General features: G+C 40.2%; 1 protein-coding gene across 1 annotated transcript; it reads left to right on the top strand.

Moving 5' to 3' along the window:
• The first annotated feature begins 7,311 nt into the window (after positions 1-7,311).
• Positions 7,312-13,559, top strand: CCKAR (cholecystokinin A receptor). The gene is made up of 5 exons (XM_058804175.1): positions 7,312-7,435; positions 8,178-8,429; positions 10,439-10,700; positions 12,293-12,420; positions 13,033-13,559. The coding sequence occupies exons 1-5, from the start codon at positions 7,312-7,314 to the stop codon at positions 13,557-13,559; spliced, it is 1,293 nt and encodes a 430-aa protein (XP_058660158.1).
• Positions 13,560-19,835: the final 6,276 nt, after the last annotated feature.

Here is a 19,835-nt window from a genome sequence, read left to right as displayed (position 1 = left end):
AAAAGACAAAATATTACTGATCTTTTGTCATTATCTCATCAGAAATACCTTTCTTACTTCAATTTATTCATTTTTCCCACATTGTAGGATTGCAGAATGAATGCATTAGAATGAAAGGAGAGCATTGTGAAGAGGTGAGGTATCCAAGAAGAGACACAGCAGCCAGAATATGAGTATGGTCTGTGACTCCTTTGCTTTTTCTGAACAGAGCACCAGTGCAGTTGGTTCCGGAAAGGGCCAAGCCAGAATGGCATGAAATTGCAAATATGAGATAATGACTTCAGGCACACACACAAAAATATTAGGAAAAAATCACCCAGTTAATTGCAGTTAATATACTTCAAATTTTCAAACGTTCATTAAAAAAAAATCAAGAGTGTGGCGCATAACTTTTCTATATACAAGGATTACATCCAAGAGATCCAACTTCTGATATGCTTAATTTATAAACCCTGGATATTTGGACACACCACAGCAGCCTGACTGCATCTGACTCTGTCAAAAATAAGTGTGGAGAATTCAGAGCTGAATTTGTCCTTGGAGTTTTGTTTCTCCCTTCTTTTGAGAGTTGAGTCTTCTTGGCAGATTTAAAACAGTTTTGTAATGTAAGCAAAGACTAAACAATGAAAATTAATTTAAAACTTACATACTTTCAGTCACATTAACTCCCTGCACTATGTAATACCATATAAACATGAGCAAATAGTCCAAACTAACTGCAGCAATTGTTCCTCAGAGTATATTTTCTTAAGGATTATATAGACAAAAGTCTGGCGAGTAAGGCAAACAATACCATAATTTAACAGCTCATCTGTGCTGAAAAACTGGAAAGTATTATTTTCAGTATTTTAATAGTGTTTTGAAATTGCTATCAAATACTTCCAGGACTGGTTAGCACAATAATTGAAATAAATTAGAGTATTTTTTGTCAGTATGGACTTGACCTGCCTCCCCCAGTTTCTCAGAAAATTATAACTGACAACTTTCTGCACACAGTTATTGGATGGCATTAGACCAATCAAAGTCCAAAATGCAAAGAGCATTTAGGTAATTTACAAATAAAGCTAGACATCACAGAAGTTAAGACCTGGAAGAAAACTTCAGCTGGGGTAAATTGTCTTTGCTCCTGAAGGTCTTCCTGTACCTCCTCTTATTGTGTTCAATAATTAGTCCAAAGTGCCAGCTAGCAGAGTTCCATTGAACTGAAAAAACTGGCCTGGAGATTATCACAGTAAGAGAACAAGAGTCAAACAATAAAATACTTAATTGTGTACAGCAGAACACAGGCCATGAGCCTAATTTAAAATCTTACTTTCATTATATGAGTCCATAATTTGAAGGGGACAACCTGTCATCTTGCTGTCCATCTACCCTTCCATGCAAAATCATGACAATGGGAAACCAGCAAAATTCCAGACATCCCACAGTCTTTTGCTTTTCTGTTTATTAGATCAAAATCCTACTTTTGTTAGATACTTTCAAGGAGTGTTGTTTCCCTGTGGGCTCTGCTGACAGGGTTTAATAGAGTACAGTTTCTGTCTATGTTGTACCAGTAGTAATGATAGATAGGTCTTCTAGTGGAGAGACATTTTGCAATATCTTCCAAAATTTTTGCTCTTTACCCTCATTTCATGGTTTGAATTTTTTCAAATGACTAAAATTTATACTCAGATATCAGTTGTTAAGAAGAGGTTTAGCCAGTTAGTTCCTCTTTAAAATCTGAGGCTATGTGCCCCTCTTTGGTACTAAATAACAGAGAATTCATCGAAATATAATAAATTGTATGTTCTATTTCTTGTGCAGACTTGTACAAATTTATGTCAAATCAGATGACTGCTCATAGGAAGTTTATGTTTCCTGTAAAAAACTGAAACTTTAAAGAATGACTATTGCTGATTAAATTTCTTCATTTTATGTAAGTGTAATTTTCAGTATTTGTCTAATAAAGACAATACTTCTCTTGATTCCCATATCTTGGGTTCCCTTAAAACAAGGATTAGATGACTCTTGGGAACTCACATGTCAGTGAACAAAGCTCAGTAGTATTACCTTCAGGGAATTTATTATCAACAGACACTGATACTCCTCTAAAAATGTTGATGTTGGATGAAATGCTATGGAACACAAAGTAATTTCTCTCTGTACATAGTAAGACACACAAACTGAAGCCCTGGCTTCAGACATGCTGGTACCAATTCACCCAATAATACATCAGCTGACCTTCTCCATTTCCTCCCTGCTAATTGCCCAGCCACTCTCTAAATTACTTACTTGGTGTTGTGAAACTAACATCTCTTTATCTAATTCTGTGGAAATGTGGAAATCCATTTGATCTTAACGTCATGAGGATAGAGTGGCTTCTTTTGAGGGCAAACTATCAGACAGCAGCAGTCTGAAAAGACTTCCTTGCTTTTTCCTTGCTTTTCCCAACTGTTCCACTCTCCCATTGAGTGGCCTGTGCCAAATCCTTGCTTTGTTTTTTCATCTTTAAATTGAAACTCACAGCAGCTGCAGTTAATATAACCAATTTCATTAATATACCTCTGTGAGATATGCTAATGAAAATCTCTTGTGGTAAAATAGTTGTGACTCTTTGTTATGTTCCTAACTGAAATATTAAAATTAAACACTACAGTTCTTAGTTGTGACAGGTGGGGTTTTATTTAGCAGCCTGTTGCTGTTTTGAGCTTTATTAGGGAGTTGAGTACTGTCAAGAGCAGTTGTACCATTTTGTTGCTGATGCTATAACCTATTGGGGTTGTTTCTGGTGGCAATCCCTGATCTTTTGTCTGTTTTTTACAAACCATGTCATGACTGTACCTCAGAGAAGTCTCAGATGACCAGTACCTTAGAACATGTGATGGATTTTGACTTTGACTGAGGTTGGTCTAATATGCAAAGGTTTGCTCAAGGGAGAACATTAATGGCACCAACATTTGATGGTGTTAATATAACCCAGAAAAAGTGGTCTCCTGGGCCATGGGTTGATGCAGTTTACTTGGTGTGGAGTTCTAGCACATAATATACCCACAGCATAAGGGTATGCAGGGCTATTCGCTTGAATGCCTAGTTTAAATCCTGAACTGTGTTTTACTAGCAAATTAACATTCACAGGGTGAAGGGACAAAAAGGGTTGTACAATATCATGTATAGCCTGCAAAAGAAACAAACACCTTTTAAAATATCTGTGTTCCTCTTTCATGGGTGTGCATTCATTCCTCAAAGCACTTCTGAATCCGTTAAGATAAGACACAAAAAGGAAAAGGATCAGCTTCAGTTGTTCAGAGAGCATTGATGTAAGTTCTTTTTTAATAGTTAGAGGGCCAGATGTGAGGAGAGAGGAGATGCAGCTGAGCTGTGACAGTCTGAGAAGTGTCAACATGAGTAGCAGCATGCAAGGTGAACCATTTGGGCAGAATGAGTGCACCATGACTCATCCCAGACATCAGTGACATCACAGGGACTCAGAAGGATTGTTATGAGAACTTATACTGGACAAATTATTTACACATATTTCTTTGAAGCAGTTTCCCTAAATTGTATACAGAAATTGCATAGAAATTTCTGGAGCAGAAATCCGTTTTGCACCCTGGAAGCCCATAGAAACTTTACCATGATTATGAAACTGGACCTGAGGATTTACAGAGATTTACAGTGTGCTTTATTCATCCCGTTCCTCAGAGAGCTTCGGACACTGTACAGAACTCACAGCCATCACCTGGGAGGTCTCATTTCCTCTCTTCTGAGCAAGGTGGTAGCAGCTGGATGCCATGAATGCATCAGGACCAGCTGCAGTGCATCTCACAGGCAGGTCAGGTAGATGGTACTGCAAATATTCAGTAAGTTCAAACAGTATGACTTTGCACTTTCAAAACAATGAAAAGTGGTCACCCCCAAACAATTTAAAAGATACCTTGAGATGTGTCTTGATAATAACATGACCTAAATACAAGAATTTCGTCATTGAAGACCTGTGGAGTCTTCCAGGATTAATTAAGCACCATGCCATGTAATATGTGACCTTTGCAGAAGCACTGCAGGGGCAGCAGGAGCACCTTGTTTGCCTTTGATCCCATCTATGGCTGGTGAATGGGATTTCAGAAATCACTGATAGTACAGCAAGGTGCTCAGAAGTAAATTTCATCCTTATATTATTTAGTTCAGATCAGTATGACCTGAACAGAACTAGACCATGACTTTCCATATATGTTTTTTCTTATTGTTTTATTTAATTTCACTTGTTGTTCAAAAAAGACCTGGTAAGGTCTACCCTAAGATAAACCTAAACCTATTTGTAAATTTGACTCCAGATACAGATATGCTTTTCCAAAGCCATCATTTTACAAGTGGATTTTCTATTTAAGTAAAAATCTTTGTCAAGTTAATGAAAGAATAGAACAGAATATTCTTCAGGAAAAAGAATGAGGTAACTGTAAATTGATGTGGTTTAGTTTTGGATGTGAAAAGGTTCATATAGATAGCAGGAAATGGCAGAGCACACCAACTGTTTTGGCTGCAAGGGCAGTGTGTTCAGCATATGACATTACAGGAGAGAAAAGAATTAAGACTAGAATTAGAAGAGGCAGATTCTTTTATTATCACAGATTAGCAAGCCTCCTTCAAATACAGGGAAAAATATTTTGGTATACTTTTGTCCAAACTATCAACACAGTCACATTAAGATATCTAAATTATTTCTTAATTGAAAAACAATTTTATTAATAAATCAGTGTTGCTAATAAAACAACCAGCTCCAGAGAAGTTCTTGCCTAAAACTTTCAACATCCCAAATAATGCATGATTGAGTACAAGAGGACAAGCATTCGGGTTTTTGTTTCTCCTAAATGATGAAATTACATCTGCAATGAGCAAGCATTTTGTTAAAGCCTCCTTTTTTGTGTCTCCTGAAACGTGCAGGGAGACAATGAGATGATACTGATCTGCATGGAGAGTGATCTGTCAAGCAGTTAGCTAAATGTGGTGGAGAAAAATGATATAAAGGCAACTCAGAACTGTTCAAACATGAGGACTATTGGCTGTACATTTGAGTAAATCTATGCAAAATGAAAGCTTAGAAAAACAAAACTCTTCGATCTTGGTATGTTTCATACAGAAACCCACTCCAAAATGGGAGTCAAGAGTTCATAGCAAATTCTTCCTCATTTACTCTGGCAATTTAACTAGCAGATGCTGAATCGAGCTCAGCCCAGGACCAGATGGTATTCATCCAGAACTTCTAAAGGAAATAGTAAAATTATTAACTAGGATGTGCAATCTATTGTTTAGAACTAAGTTGTTGCCAGGGAAAAAAAAATGTTTAAATGTGATGCCAATGTTTAAAAAGGACTCCAGGGGAACAAACCCTTGGAATTGTGAGCCAGTCTGTAAGCCTGGTGTTCAAAGGAAAACTGATGAGGACTCTAATAACAGATAAAAATCTCTGGACAAATTTGTAGAGGAAAGCTGCACTTTATACATTCAAAGTCCTGAGCAAGTGAACAAGGGGGTCCAGTTAGTTTTAAACACTAACTCCACAGCTGCTGGGATTTGCAGAGAATAGCATTCCCTCACACATTCTGCTCTTGCTTTTGTTGAAATTCTACCTTCTGAAGCTGGTCATGGCTCGGTGCTTATCCCTCAGCCCTTCAAGCCTGTGCTGCACCTGCTGTGTGCCAGCGCTGGGATCCAGCCCTTGGCTGCCCGCGCTGCACACGGGCGCGCTCCGTTTGCCTTTCTGCCGGCTCTGTGCAGCCTCCTGGCCTCATTGGCTTCACCGGCGCTTAGCCAGCGTGTCTTGACCCTGAAGTGGGCTTGGGGCTCAGTGAGGGGCTCCTGCTGTCCTGGGGCAGCTGCTCCTTCACCCTGTCCCACCCATCTTTGAGACTGATAGGAGAGACCTGCAGTGGCTTCGCAGCGTTAATCCCAGCCCTGGCCGGGCTCTCCCAGCCGGACAGCAAGGGGGGCAGTGGGACCATGCTGTGCTGTGGGCCACTGGTGGCCAGCTGCATCCAGGACTCCCAGAGGCACAAAGGATAATTGAGAAATCAGAACTTTCAATCTAACTTTTCAATCTAGTTTCCTACATACCTATTCCCATTGCTTGTACTATAAAGCAAAGTTTTATGGCAAGACTGGAAGAGAAAGCCAGGCTTTCCAGTCTGTGTATATCAGCTTTGAGGGGTCAGGATTTATTGCAAAGAACCTATTATTGCTCTGCTTTTAAGTAAAAGGGATTTAAAATGTGAAATTAGTTTTTCATTCAGTTATAGTAGAGATTAATTTCTAATATTAATTTGCATTTCTATATAAACAAGCTATATACTGGAAAGTAAAAGCCCATGACTTTGTGAAAAAACCAGTGAGGATGATATTTATTAAAAAAGCAGAATTTCTAAGCCATAAAGATCTTTGTTTTCCACTGGTGTGTAACTAATGTGGCACAATTTATCAGGTTTATCAAGTTTGTCAAGTCATATACAAGTTCTTGCACAGAGGAAATGTATAGACTTCTGCTTATATTAACTAACAATTCTAATATACTTTCATAAGGTTTGATCCACTAAGTGAAATTGGTGAGTTTTTCTATTGACTTGCTGGGGTTTGGATCAGGCACGTACAGCACTTTCACATGAAACTAGCACTTTGCCAATTGAGATAAATGCAGCTGCTTTTATTTCTCTGAGTCTACCCTATCTTCAGTTTACTCTGAAAAATATGAAGACAAGAATCATTTCCATGTAAGGAATGCAAAATCTTCACTGTGTTTTTATCTTCTCTGCCCTTTTATTTAGCAACTCTTACCATTTTAAATGTTAGTTGAGAGACAGATTTATCACTCTTCTCACTCACTGGGTCTCATTTACAGGCTGTGACCTAAGAGGCTGCCTCTGAGAAATAATGCAGAGACATGAGTAGAAGCAATCTTGCAAGGGGTTAATGCTGTAATCTTTTTCTAGCCTGTTTATAATCCCAACAATAGTGCAGTAACAGAAGAGGGTGGATCTAAGAAGTACCCAGGGGGATGTGTGTGAGTGTGTGTGTGTGTGTGTGTGTGTGTGTGAGTGTGTGTGTGCACACGCTTTGCTCTCCCGAGCGGCCGTGGTGCCTCTGGAATAAATCGTGTTCAGCCAGAGCAGGACTCTGTGTGCTGGGTGCTGCTGCTGGAGAGTCAGAACAGCTTCCTTGCACAGCTGCCTCCCTTGCATTTCTTCTGAAGACTTCATTCAGAAACCATTTGTTTACTGAAGGCATGGGCAGATAGTTACAAGCCCACCTTCTTCTTCATCAGAGCTGACCTGTGGATACTGAAGAATGGAAATAGTTGATGCCAGTAGCTTCCTTGGGAATGGCACCAACATTACTGATTTCTTCTGCGATATCATCTTGGAAAATGACACTTTTTTCTGTGTGGATGATGCACCTTATCCTTCTAAAGGTATGTATGGAAAATTGATTTTTTCCAGGCAGTTTTAGTTCTAGCTGGATGCAGAGATACTGTAGAAAGAAAGAGCTATGCAAGGCATTTTCTTTGAGAGAGTGCAAAATCAACTGCTTGCTTTTAAGTTAGTATGAGAAATGGGCAGCAAAAAATTTAGTATGTGCTGGTTTTCCGAGTTCAAAATTGAACTAGGAAAAAATTCGGATATAACTGAACACTAAAACAGTAACACTTTGGAGCACAAAATGCAAACATCTCTGCTAAGAACTTGGAGTAGTATGATTTTTATTCAATTCAATAACAATGGAGTGATCAGATCTGATACCATGTATGAAAGTGATTTAATATGAAATCATAGTACTCTGAAGCTGAAAAAAATCCATATATTAAAATGTCTTTTGATTGCTTGATCTTTTCTTACTTCTGCATAAAATAGAATCTCCCATGGTGAGTGGTGCGCACTCAGCAGCATGAGAAGCACATGCTTTAAGAAGTTGTATTTGACTCTCCAAATGTACATTGTATTGCTTATATTGTAGATTAATGCTATGCAATTTAGGTAGATCAGAATGCATTTAAGAATTTCAGCAGTTTCACTGATTTTGTGTTGGTGTAATGACATAAACCTTCATAAAGCTGAATACAGAAAGGCTTTTACCTTGTGATTAAAGGTTGAAATATATAATATTAATCTGAGTTGAATACTGTGTAACTGATGTTTTCTTGTGACAATTTTCAGATTTGCATCAGATAATAAGGATTCTGCTGTATTGCTTGATATTTCTGCTCAGCATTTTGGGGAACATTCTGGTGATTACGGTGCTGATAAGAAACAAGCGTATGCGAACAGTCACCAACACCTTCCTGCTGTCACTAGCAGTCAGTGACCTGATGCTCTGCCTTTTCTGCATGCCTTTCACCCTCATTCCCAACCTGCTAAAAGATTTTATTTTTGGAAGTGCTGTTTGTAAAACTGCCACTTATTTCATGGGTAAGTCTGGGAAGTTTATACTTATTTTGAAGACTGACTAATGAGACAGGTGAGAAGGTATTAAGATCTATAAGGGGCTGATTGCTTCCATCCACCATTGAAGTTACCAGTATTATGAAGAAACAACTTTGTAGTGCAGATCTTCATGGTTCTGGTGTCCTTGGTCTGATCCAGCAAAACACAGAGGCACACACACACACTTAACTTTAATGACATACAGAAGTGTTTTGCTGGATGTGAAGATGTTGCATGATCAAACTTTAATGAGGAGCCCAGCACTTGTTCAGCCATCACTGGCAAGATTCTTACCAGTGTCCAGATCACCCACCAGAAATGATGGGCTTGTACACCCTCAGTAAGGGCAGATCCTACCCACAGATTTTTGGCAGCAGTGATACATAAACAAGAAAAGAGAAATAGGCCAAAGCAGGTGTAATTTGCAGAGCTGGAATTTGGAGCAAGTACTCTTTGCACACAGACCAGGTGTGATCAGAGCTCCCCAGAAGACCATAAAACACAGATATAGATTTTAGAGGCTGACTTTAATAAACATCACTTTTGTGTGCCTTGCCATACTCTTCTTGGTTGTGGAGCCAGGATCTAGGAGTTTCAAAATGTCTGGGTTATGTATGTGTAAGTGATTTTTTGTCTCACTTTAATATTTCCTCTGCATTTGCTTGTTTCTTAACCAAAAAAAAAAAAAACCCCAAATAAACAAAACAAAAGAAGAAAAAGAAGAAGAAAAAGAAAAGGAAAAAAGGAGAACATTATGTAAAGTTTTTGCTGCTTTGGGAGACTCTTAGTTGATTACTGAAACCTCAGGTCCCCTTTCAACCCATGCCCTTGAGAACTTTGATGTAATGTGAAAGTAAAGTGTACGAATGGGAAATCAACATCTTTTTGTAGATAAAACCAATAAAACTAAAGGCCATGTTTAAACAATTACAATGAATTGCTGGCAAAAATACCCTGAAACATTACTGAAGCATTGTCATCTTCCTCTTATTGCACACAGTGTAAATTACTTTATTTAAAAAATCCAGTGAAATAAACCAGCATAAAATTTCTCATTATGAAGCTGTTTTAAGAGTCAGAAAGAGAAGATTTCCCACTAAATGTCCAGGTAACAGAGGCATCACCTGACAAACCATCACATTGCATCAAATATGCTCAATTTTTCATTTTAAGATGCAGAAAGACAAATTTTCAATTACAGATGATTTCTTTAAAATAAACTGTAACGATACTGGCATTTTATAGTCTGACACATATTCATAAAGACAAATAAAAAATCATTCACTGAAAGAAAAATTTGTGGTCAAGTTAAGAAGAAATATTGATAATTTTACCATGGTGAACTTGGGCACCTCAATGACAGAAACACAGACAACAACAATATATTTTATAAAATATGAATAGAAGAAATTAAGGATACTCGAAGGACAAAGACTCTGCTTCATCACTTCATTTCTCCTTGTTTGTAAGTCCATTAGCATCTAATTAAAAAGTTGTAAAAGATTTAACTCTCTTGAATGAAAAAATCAGATCACAAGTCAAGCAGGACACTCATAAAAATTAAAACAATAAAAAAGGGACTGTGAACATCTGTGTTAAGAGAGTAATTAACTGATCTCAAATGCTTTGTTTGAATTTCAGTGCAATTAGTGAACAAACTGCAGTAGTAAAGAGAATAATTAAGAGTAAAATTGTCTTCATTCCCTGTTACCAGAATTTTATCATTTGACAGAGTGTGTATTTTTTATTGCACTTTTGGAGTAAGAGAAGCACAGAGCAGGAATATCAGTCTGGAGCAGTCCTGAGACTCAGACCCACTGCCCACACATTCCTCACTGACTTCATCAGACTGCTGTTTAGAAATCCTTTTGCTTATAAATAGTTTGCTATATTTTTAATTTTTTGTATGCATACAGCAAGCTAGCAGGACCATTTGAACATAACATAACCTTTAAAATAAGAAGATAACCTTTTTCTTTATGTTACATGCATAGGTGTCTCTGTAAGTGTCTCTACCTTCAACCTGGTTGCCATATCTTTGGAGAGATACAGTGCCATTTGCAAACCACTGCAGTCCAGGGTCTGGCAGACAAAGTCTCACGCCCTGAGAGTGATTGCTGCGACCTGGTGTGTGTCCTTTGTTATCATGTCACCATACCCAATCTACAGCAAGCTGGTACCTTTCACCAAGTACAACAACACCACAGCCAATATGTGCCGGCTCCTCTGGCCAAGCGATGTCATTCAGCAGTCCTGGTAAGAACAGCTGGCTCTTAGCAAATGTGCAATTATCTGCTGGTAGCAATCAGCCTATGGAAAATCAAGTATTAACCTTCAGCAAATGTTTACGCTCTATCATTCTTATTTAAGATATAAGAAAACCCCAACATTTTTAAGCTGCTTACATTTTGACATTTGAATGACTCTTCCCTTGCCATGGGAAAGACTGCCCAACGTGGCAATGATTCTCACACCATGGTCTGCTAAGCCCCAGCTGTCACTGTCAGGAAATAATCTGTCACTTGTAGCAAAAATACTGCTTTCACTCATTTACACATAAACTTCAACATTCTCAGAGAAACCCTTGATTAATTGTTGAGAAATGCAGACACACCCCTCTGTGTGCTGCCTGGCCTGTTAATTTGTTTGAAGGTGCTCCGTAGCAGAGAAGTAGAATATGAAGCTGCAAATGTCTTATTTGAGAATCCTTTTGGTTGCTTATGGAGAACAGGGGCAGAGAGAAGTGGGGAGAGACAAGCTCCCAGTCCTACACATCCAGGCAGGGTAAACAGCAGCACTATCAAACAGCAGTAGTACTTAGACATGATGTCCTTGCACGTTGACTAAACACTGACTGGCACTGACAAAGTGTAAGATTTTTTTTTACACTGAAGGTCAGCTGGAACTGGGGAAAAGATTAAAGTCTTCCCCATTTTGGTGTGGTATATCCACAAAGAGTAACTTTGTGTTAATACTTTCAGTAGTAATCTCAGGTATTCGGCAGCATGAGGAGGAAGGGTACAGAAAAAATTCTCTTCTCTGTGGTCTCCTTAGAGATTCCCAGCTGTGTTACTGAGTTTGCACCAAGGCCACAGGGATCAGGAGGGGCATGGGCTCATGGATGCATTTAAACATCATTATTTCCCCAGCTTGTCACCACATCAGAGAGGCTGACTAGGAGAGCAGCCTATGTGAAACCACATAAAAGCTGCTTCCTTTATCAGAGAGATTGCCAGTCCTGGAATCCCTCCTCAGGAGCTCTTCATGGCTCCAGGGATGAGGACCCAGGTTGTGGCTGCTCTGGTTTTGCCCACATGTGCCAAGGCCCTCTGGAAGTCAGATCTCTCTGAAACACAGTAATAGAATAATTTGCATTGGAAAATACCTCCAAGATCACTGAGTCCAACCATTAAAATATTTTTAATGTACCAAGAACCCCTTTAAGAATCAGCAGGTGCTCATTTAGCTTCTCCAAGGCAATTTTCGCATTGACCAAAACTACAGGGCATCCGATGCTCATCTGGTTACAGCAGGGAGTCCCACTCATGGGCAGAGAGAACTTCTGCCCCCTTTCACTACTGTGGGACTGCCCATCTCCTCTGGGCTGCATAGGTGGGATGAAAGATGATTTTTGGCCATTATAGTCTTTTTCCTTTCTGAGGGAAGGAGGAGAAGAAGTAGGAAGCTTCAAAAATCTGAGGTGTCAAAATGATACTTTGCATTGGCATGAAAAAAATTCAAAAAATCTTGAAATCCTGTGTTCCCCAATTCTCAGTTGTATAAAAAGGACTTTTTCTGGTTTTTTGCCATTCCCTATTCTGTCTCCCTATTATCTTTTGATTCCTTAGGTACACTTTCCTGCTCCTCACACTCTTTCTTATTCCTGGGATTATAATGATGATTGCGTATGGTTTGATTTCTTTGGAACTCTACAGAGGAATAAAATTTGATGCCAGCCAGAGAAAATCTTCACGAGGTAACAAAACAATGTGATTTGGGAGTGGGGTTTTTAAAGTTACAGTTGAAGATACGAGCAGTCATTTTGAGGCTAGTAAAAGGAAAGCTTTCTACTTCCAAAAATGATCGTTATGGTCAGTTATGTCGTGAACTTGCCAGACACATTTCTTACAGTTAATCTGCAAATAAACCTTACCTATGGCTTGTTTGCAAAGATTCTGGGCAGAATACATTAAATTTCTAATTTGTTTATTATAGAAATACCAAGCTTTTTTTCTGGCGATGGATGAGGACCATTTTTGCCAATAAATGTCACAATGAAAATTGTCAAATAAAGTAGAAACATACAACCTTGAAAACTATTTTCTGTCCATATAACAGACTAAGTAACATTCTTACAACTTTTGCATCAGTTTATATAGAGCTAAGATGTGAGAATGTCGGGAGACAGTGGGTTCAGAGCAGCTGGTAGCATGACTGACTCAGAAGCAGGCCAGTGCTTTCTTTGCAACAGTTGCTCAGCTATGAATTATGTTGTTTATTTAGATTTAGACTGCGTTCTTCATTTTTTATTTGGCTGACTGTTCAGAGGTATTTAGCCAACTATTTAAACAGCATTTTATATGTATAGAAAGAAGAATAAGTACCTGCAGCGCCAAATACGAGGATGGAGATGGATGTTACCTCAACAAAACCAAAAGGAAAAGGAAAATGCCATTGCAACAGCTCTCTGCTATGAGCCACAACAAAATAGAGAGAGTGAGAAGCAACAGCTCTTCTGCCAACTTAATGGCCAAGAAACTTGTCATCCGTATGCTGATGGTGATAGTGGTTTTGTTTTTCATTTGCTGGACTCCCATCTTCAGTGTCAACGCCTGGCGCGCCTTCGACACGGCCTCCGCCGACCGGCGCCTCTCGGGGGCTCCCATCTCCTTCATCCACCTGCTGTCCTACACCTCTGCCTGCGTGAACCCCATCATCTACTGCTTCATGAACAAGCGCTTCCGCATGGCCTTCCTGGCCACCTTCGCCTGCTGCGCCCCGCAAGCGCCGCCCGCCGCGCGCGGAGAGGCTGCTGATGAGGAGGAGGGCAAGACGACGAGGGCTTCCCTCTCCAAATGTTCCTACACACACATGGCTGCCTCTGCACCCCCCTGAGCTGCACCGGGGGGGCAGCGAGTGGTGAAACGTCTGCTCTTGGAACGCGGCTGCGGCATCAGCTGAACGCCGTTCAGTCCTGAGTTAATGAAACGCTTCAGCTGGCAGTAAACACAGCAAGAATTTTATGGGAAATTGATGCTATCACTGTATGAGTGTTAAATCACTTTCCCTTCAAAAGTACAAAGGAGGAAGAGAGCTCTGAAGATAAAGGACTTTATGAAAAGCCTTAGAAGTTGCTCTATTTGTAATAAATTCCACTGCAAAAATTGGTGTCCTCTACATCAACGGCTTTGCTCAGTTTTCAGATGCAGTCCTGAGTATCTCAAGATATTTCCGAGATGCAAATAGATTCTCCTCAAACGTAAATATATGTAATGCAGTCTTCACTTCACCAGCTATGTCTCATAAGCAAAAATCTTTCTGTTATATTTGTGGTACTTTTTCACATTATTTTAGCTGAGCTAATACATGTTGAGATAATTTTGGTGCCACTCTCATGGGAATTCTGGGGTGGTGAGAATGGGCTTGTCCATGTGAAATTAATGCTTTTAAATAAAGTAATTTCTTTTTAAAAAATAAAATGAAAGCAAATATCATCGGCTTTGTGAGTGGAGTGCTTTCTTCACTCAGACAACAGCATAAATTAGCATAATTTAATGTATTTTTCACTTATATAATCTCCATAGAACAAGGACAAAGAAATGGCTTTCTTTGGTGCTGAAAGCACACACATATGCAAGTGGTGGGGTCTAAGATGAGCCACAAAGGCCCGTGTGGAAATTTCCACAGTGGGAAGCACAGGGATAAATGCTTGGAATAAAGTAAAGAGGTGTTTTACAGAAGAGGCAGGACTGGAGGCACAGGCTGGTGCCCACAGCAGTCCCATTTCACAAATTCATTCACAGCCACTTCAGAGACGGCACTGGTGAAATAAAGGCATTGGTGCAGAATGGCAGAAAGGGCAGATACAACGAGCAAAGGCTGAAAGGCTTGGTCAGAAAACAGTTTTTCTAGACTTTGGAGCAGCTCTTTTCTCCAGCTACACACACTTATGTGTTTATTACATGTAAACAGATTCACCATGGAGTAGAGCAGCTTTGAAAGAAGAAATTATTGGTGCTTTGTGGAGCAGGAATCCAGTCTCTTTCCTGTGCAGCACACAGGTGAGTGTGGGTGTTCAGGTCCTGTCCTTTGCTCTGTGGAACTCAGATGGAGAAGTTACATCCCTTATTTTGGTTAGTGAAAATATCCTGTTGGAGATGTTTCTATCTTCTAGCTGAATCAATATCATTATAAACGCTTGTTATTAAACAGAGATTAAATTTGAGCACAGTGTGGAATGTAGATGTGGATATTAAATATAAGCCCTCTCAAGGTTTTTAATCAGGAAAATCTGATCTCTTTACAGAATGATTTTAAATTAGAAATATACTGTGAGTTCCAGGACGCAGATCCATGTCCTGCACTCAGTTATTGCCTGAAATGGTTTACCCTAAAAACTTAGGACACAACTTCGGCTATTTTTTTTTTTTTCCATCCAGCTTGTCCACAGACAGGAAATTAAAAAAAAATCTAAACACTATTTATGCACAATCCATAGAAACAACGTTTTGCCTGCCTACTTAATAAAGCAGCGCTGCTCCTGGAACAGTGCTGAGACCACTGACATCAATCTGAACTTTTCAAGTACCCAACAAATTAAATTATGGGATTTAATTCATAGCAATAAAATGAAAATTCTACCTCGCTTACAGATACATGTTGAGACCCTCTACAAACCTGTCCTGTGTGCTGAAAGTGAAGGAACAAACTTAGCTGCTTTGGAATTTATGTGGAGCAGTGACAGCAGCAAACATACTTGTGAAGTATTTTATACCATCTGAAAGCCTGGATCGATTATAGGCAATAGTTTAAAAGTTGTTGTCTGAGCAAGAAAACCTTCCACATGTTAATAATATACTGGATGTGACTGTTGCTGCCTGTGTGATGCGTTGCAGGACAGCCCATAGCACAGCTCTGCTAATTTACAAATTCCTTTTTGTAAATGCAGCTTCTGCAGTAGCTGTGATGTCACCTGAGTGACATAAGAGGACATGCACAGTTCACCTGCTCTCACTGATTGAGTCTGAGCATGGTGGTTTCAGATGAAAGCCACAAGCTATTTTCAACAATGCCTTAATCAGATCTCAGCCCCCCACGGCCTCCAGTAGCTGCAGCTGAGAGGAGCAGAGGTTCTGATTGATTCCCTTCTCGAAGCTGTCAGGGAGCACAATTAGGAGGAGATGAAACGAGGAAGGCAGGGGAAGATCCTGATGGAGCGGTGGCTGGGAGACAATCAGGGGAGGGCTGAAATGTGCCATTTCTCCAAGGCCCATCTGTGTGTGCGTCACTCGTCCCCTCCATTGCCCCCTCTGCACCTATTTTCTTGTTATATCAACACAATATTTCTTTTGATCAAGCTCCCTAAGCCACAAGCCTTGTGCCAAATTCCAGCAAGAATTAGGAATTAAGCTTTTAAAATGCAATATAGCAACCCAGTCATTTTGTATTTTTCTGCCCTGGTCTCCTAGCACAGGAAATTTCAGCCCTTCTGCATCTTAATGCCATTTTTCCTGATCTGTGCATTGCAGAAGTCATTCCTGGGTCCAAATGTTTCCCTTTCATTGTTAACAGATCATTACATTCTCCCAGTACCTTTAATTCAGATGCTGATGTCACTGAAAAGGTGTCTTCAGTAATGAATATGGCATACCAAAATAAAAACAGCCTATGAACTCTTCTCATTTTAGCAGTAGTTTACAGGGGTTGTGGAGAAAAATCCTATCCTACTGCAAGCAGTATCCTGCTAAAAGCAAACTGTTTTCCAGATGTAGCAGACAAATGGCAAAACCAATGAATTTCCAGGTGCATAACGTTCATAATTCTCGGAAGTCTTTATCTTTTCCCTTTCTCCCAACTCCCAGAGCTTTTCCCCCCTCTGTCTCTCTTTCTCTTATCTCTTTCAGCTGCATGACACCATCTGATTTTTCTCCTGCATGCTTCTCAGTCTCTAGGTTACTTTCCCAGCACCACCAATTGCTAGATGATTTTTTTCTCTTTGACAGGTTTATTTTCTTTCCCAGATTTACTTTCCCAGAAAGCACTCTCATCTTCATTTCCCCTATCATCTCTGGCTGACAGACTCCTGGAGCACATTTCTCCAGGCAATACATCCTGCCCACAACAAAACAGCTCTGCAATCCCCCCTACACTCCTAAGGCTGAGCTCACACAGCAGCTCTTGAACACTGGCTCTCTGACCAGCAGGATGTGCTGGTTCAGAAAACAAAAGCGGAGCATCAATTACACCCAGACCCTCCTTTGATACTTTTGTCACTGTCATTTGAACCTCTGTTATTAGGGCATGCTTTAATACTGATGCCTCACAATACTGCTAAATACAGGACTTGGTGAGGGGCCAAAGGAAAGGTATTTCACTATTGCCAAGACAAAATACTTTAATGCTCTTAATGGAAAGCTGTGTGTGCATTTGGAACTCCAGCCACCAAAGGTTTACACCCCTTATACAAGTCATGACCTCTTTTCCAATACCACCAAGCCCTTCTTGGCAAATCTGTGATCCCACCTGCTCCTGCATCCCCTCCTGTTCCTCCTGCCTCTGAGCTCAAGGATGGAGCAACCCCAGCACAGCCACCATGGCTCATCAAAATACAACCCCAGCACAGCCACCGTGGCTCATCACAACTCAACCCCAGCACAGCCACTATGGCTCATGACAGTGACCCCAGCACAGCCACCATGGCTCATCACAATGCTTTTCTGGCCTGGAATAGAGAACATCAGGATCAGTCAATACTGAAATGGATGTTGAGCTAAACTGAGGGTTTCTGGTGGTAAAAGATGCCTATTCTCAAAAGGAAAGTATAGAGAGATAAAACCTACTGGTTTTGAATTTGGGAAAGGATTATGTGAGAGCAGAGGCTGTAGCCTTTTTATTACAGCATCAGAGACAGAGTGGTAGAGAGTATAAAATGAAGGTTTGGACTTTTGGTTGGGTTGTATTTGTCTGTAAAGTGTTTTGCTCTTCACTTCAAATATAACATAGACCAACTAAATACCACTTCACTCAGATGTGCATGTAGGTCAGCAGTTTGCTCACCCTCTGGCCACTGTTTTCCAGTCATTTTTTCTATATGCATTATTAACTTCAGTTAAACAGCATGAGCTTTTATGCACAATCCATCCAGCATGCACCCAGCTCATCTCCCAGTACAGCACAGCCATGTGTGCCTTTAACATGCCAGAATTTCTCTCTCAGTGTGTATAAAAACCTCAACTTCTAGAATCAGCCATTTTTATTTTTTCCTTCTGAAGTTGTTGTTAGGCTGCCTTGGGTACCTCCTAAAGAAAAAAATATAAAGGAAATATTCATGAATTGTAAAACTCCTGTTTTGCTGCCTAATAGCAATTCATCCCTGCTAGGAGCTATTTGTCTGCATCTTCACAGATAACTATTTCATGAAGAGTTTTCTTGGCTTCCACTCCAGTTGTGTCCAAAAAGCTGATTTTGAGGTAGCAAGATGTCAGTTGTTCCACTGTAAAGTGAGACAAGAACAAAGCATATTCATTAGCATCAGCTGGTAGTAAACATCAAGTAGGAATCATCCCCTATGGGGTAAACACGAGTTAATTGATGTCCTGCTATTTTGACAGTTATTAAAAATTTAAAAAATATTTCCTGATACAATGAAGAAACGCAACTTCTACACAAAGTCTGATTTAAAACAGTAGACAAAAATCACTGCATAGGTCCTGTGAAAGTCATACAAACACCAGAGTTACAAAACAGGCATGAGGAAAAGTCACGTGTACAGAACCTAAATTCACAGGAAGGGAGATACTCATGCACTTTGCTTGCTGTCAGAGGCAATTCTTCAATTATTATTGAATGGACATTGGCTCAGGGCCTTGTTCTGAGAATATTTAGCAACTGCTAAGAGGCCTCATCCCTGACCAAGTGAAGAATGACACACAGAGGTGAAACCAGAGGGGAAACTTTGCTAAACAGATAACAGTGCCCAAGAGAGAACTTTCCAGCCAGCTGGGAACTTTGCATTGACTCCTACAAACCTGCTATGGTCCTTCTAACACCTGAGATCCTCAGAATCCTCAGGAAGGTAGGTGTGGAACAACCAGATTTGGCAGTGTTGCTGAGGCTGGCTTGCTGCTATTGGAAAGGAATATGGCAACGTCATCCAAGACACTCTGTCTTGGGAGCTGCTTTTCCTGTTGGCATCCCAAAAGATGATCCTGCCTCATGCAAAAAGGAAAAAGAACACTACAGGTATGGCACTGAAATTAATTCAGGAGTTGTTCCTCCACTCCTTGTCCAGCAGCCAACACAGAGCTCACCTCTGCTGCCACTGCCATGGTGGGAGGCAGCTCCAGGAACATGACACTCCATCAGACAGAGCAGGAGGGACAAAGCCTTCACAAACCATAAAAACCAGTTTCAGTAAGTAGAGAAACAACTATCTAATGAAGCAAAGGATTATTAAAAAAAAAAACAAAACACAACCAAACCCTTCCCCAAATGGTGGTGCTTGCATTTAACAGTTACCAGTAACTAACCAGCATTTCACTGGAAAGAAGCAGGTATTGCCTCTCCTGCCTCACCTGCAGCTCACTTTTCTAAAGTTCTTTTTCACCACAGAGCTCCAGTGTCCTCATTTTGAGGACCGATAGCAGCAGTCTGTGGTGCATCTCGGTGCTACCACCTGGCTTTGCTAGATAATAATTGTCAAACCATGTGTCTGCTTAGGCTACAGTGCCTCGAGGGTTCAATTATTCTCCTAACTGTACCAAAAGTAACATTTCTAAATTAATATTAACTTACCAAAATGCAACTTTATAACTGATTCGTGTTGTGTCTGTTCTTCCTCCAAATGTAGTTTGAATAATGTTTTCTAATCTACTAACACATAAAACAAACTGAAGACTTTGATATTATTTCCATGTGCTTGTGGGCTCAAACGTAGCCATCTGTGCAACTTCAGGCTCTCCTTATGTGCCAGGAATAGTTATTTACTTACATTTGTCCTTGGTCCTCTCAGAGGAACGTTATTTGTGCAAGTGCTTTTGAGCACTTTGCTGTGTGTGTGAGAGTCTCCCCACCTGTGTGAGCGGCTATCATGGGTATCAGGCGGGAGGCCTTTGAAGGAGGGACACTTGGGAACACCTGCTTTTCGCTTACAACATCGAGTACATTTACACC

The sequence above is a fragment of the Ammospiza caudacuta genome, chromosome 4, assembly GCF_027887145.1.
Source record: "Ammospiza caudacuta isolate bAmmCau1 chromosome 4, bAmmCau1.pri, whole genome shotgun sequence".
NCBI lineage: Eukaryota > Metazoa > Chordata > Aves > Passeriformes > Passerellidae > Ammospiza > Ammospiza caudacuta.
This window is presented reverse-complemented; position numbering and strand designations above follow the sequence as displayed.

Excerpts from the sequence above, each read along its gene's own strand:
- CCKAR (XM_058804175.1), top strand. The coding sequence starts at position 7,312 with ATGGAAATAGTTGATGCCAGTAGCTTCCTTGGGAATGGCACCAACATT. Across the intron at positions 7,436-8,177 it reads TGCACCTTATCCTTCTAAAG|ATTTGCATCAGATAATAAGG; the intron begins GTATGTATGGAA and ends GACAATTTTCAG. Across the intron at positions 8,430-10,438 it reads AACTGCCACTTATTTCATGG|GTGTCTCTGTAAGTGTCTCT; the intron begins GTAAGTCTGGGA and ends TTACATGCATAG.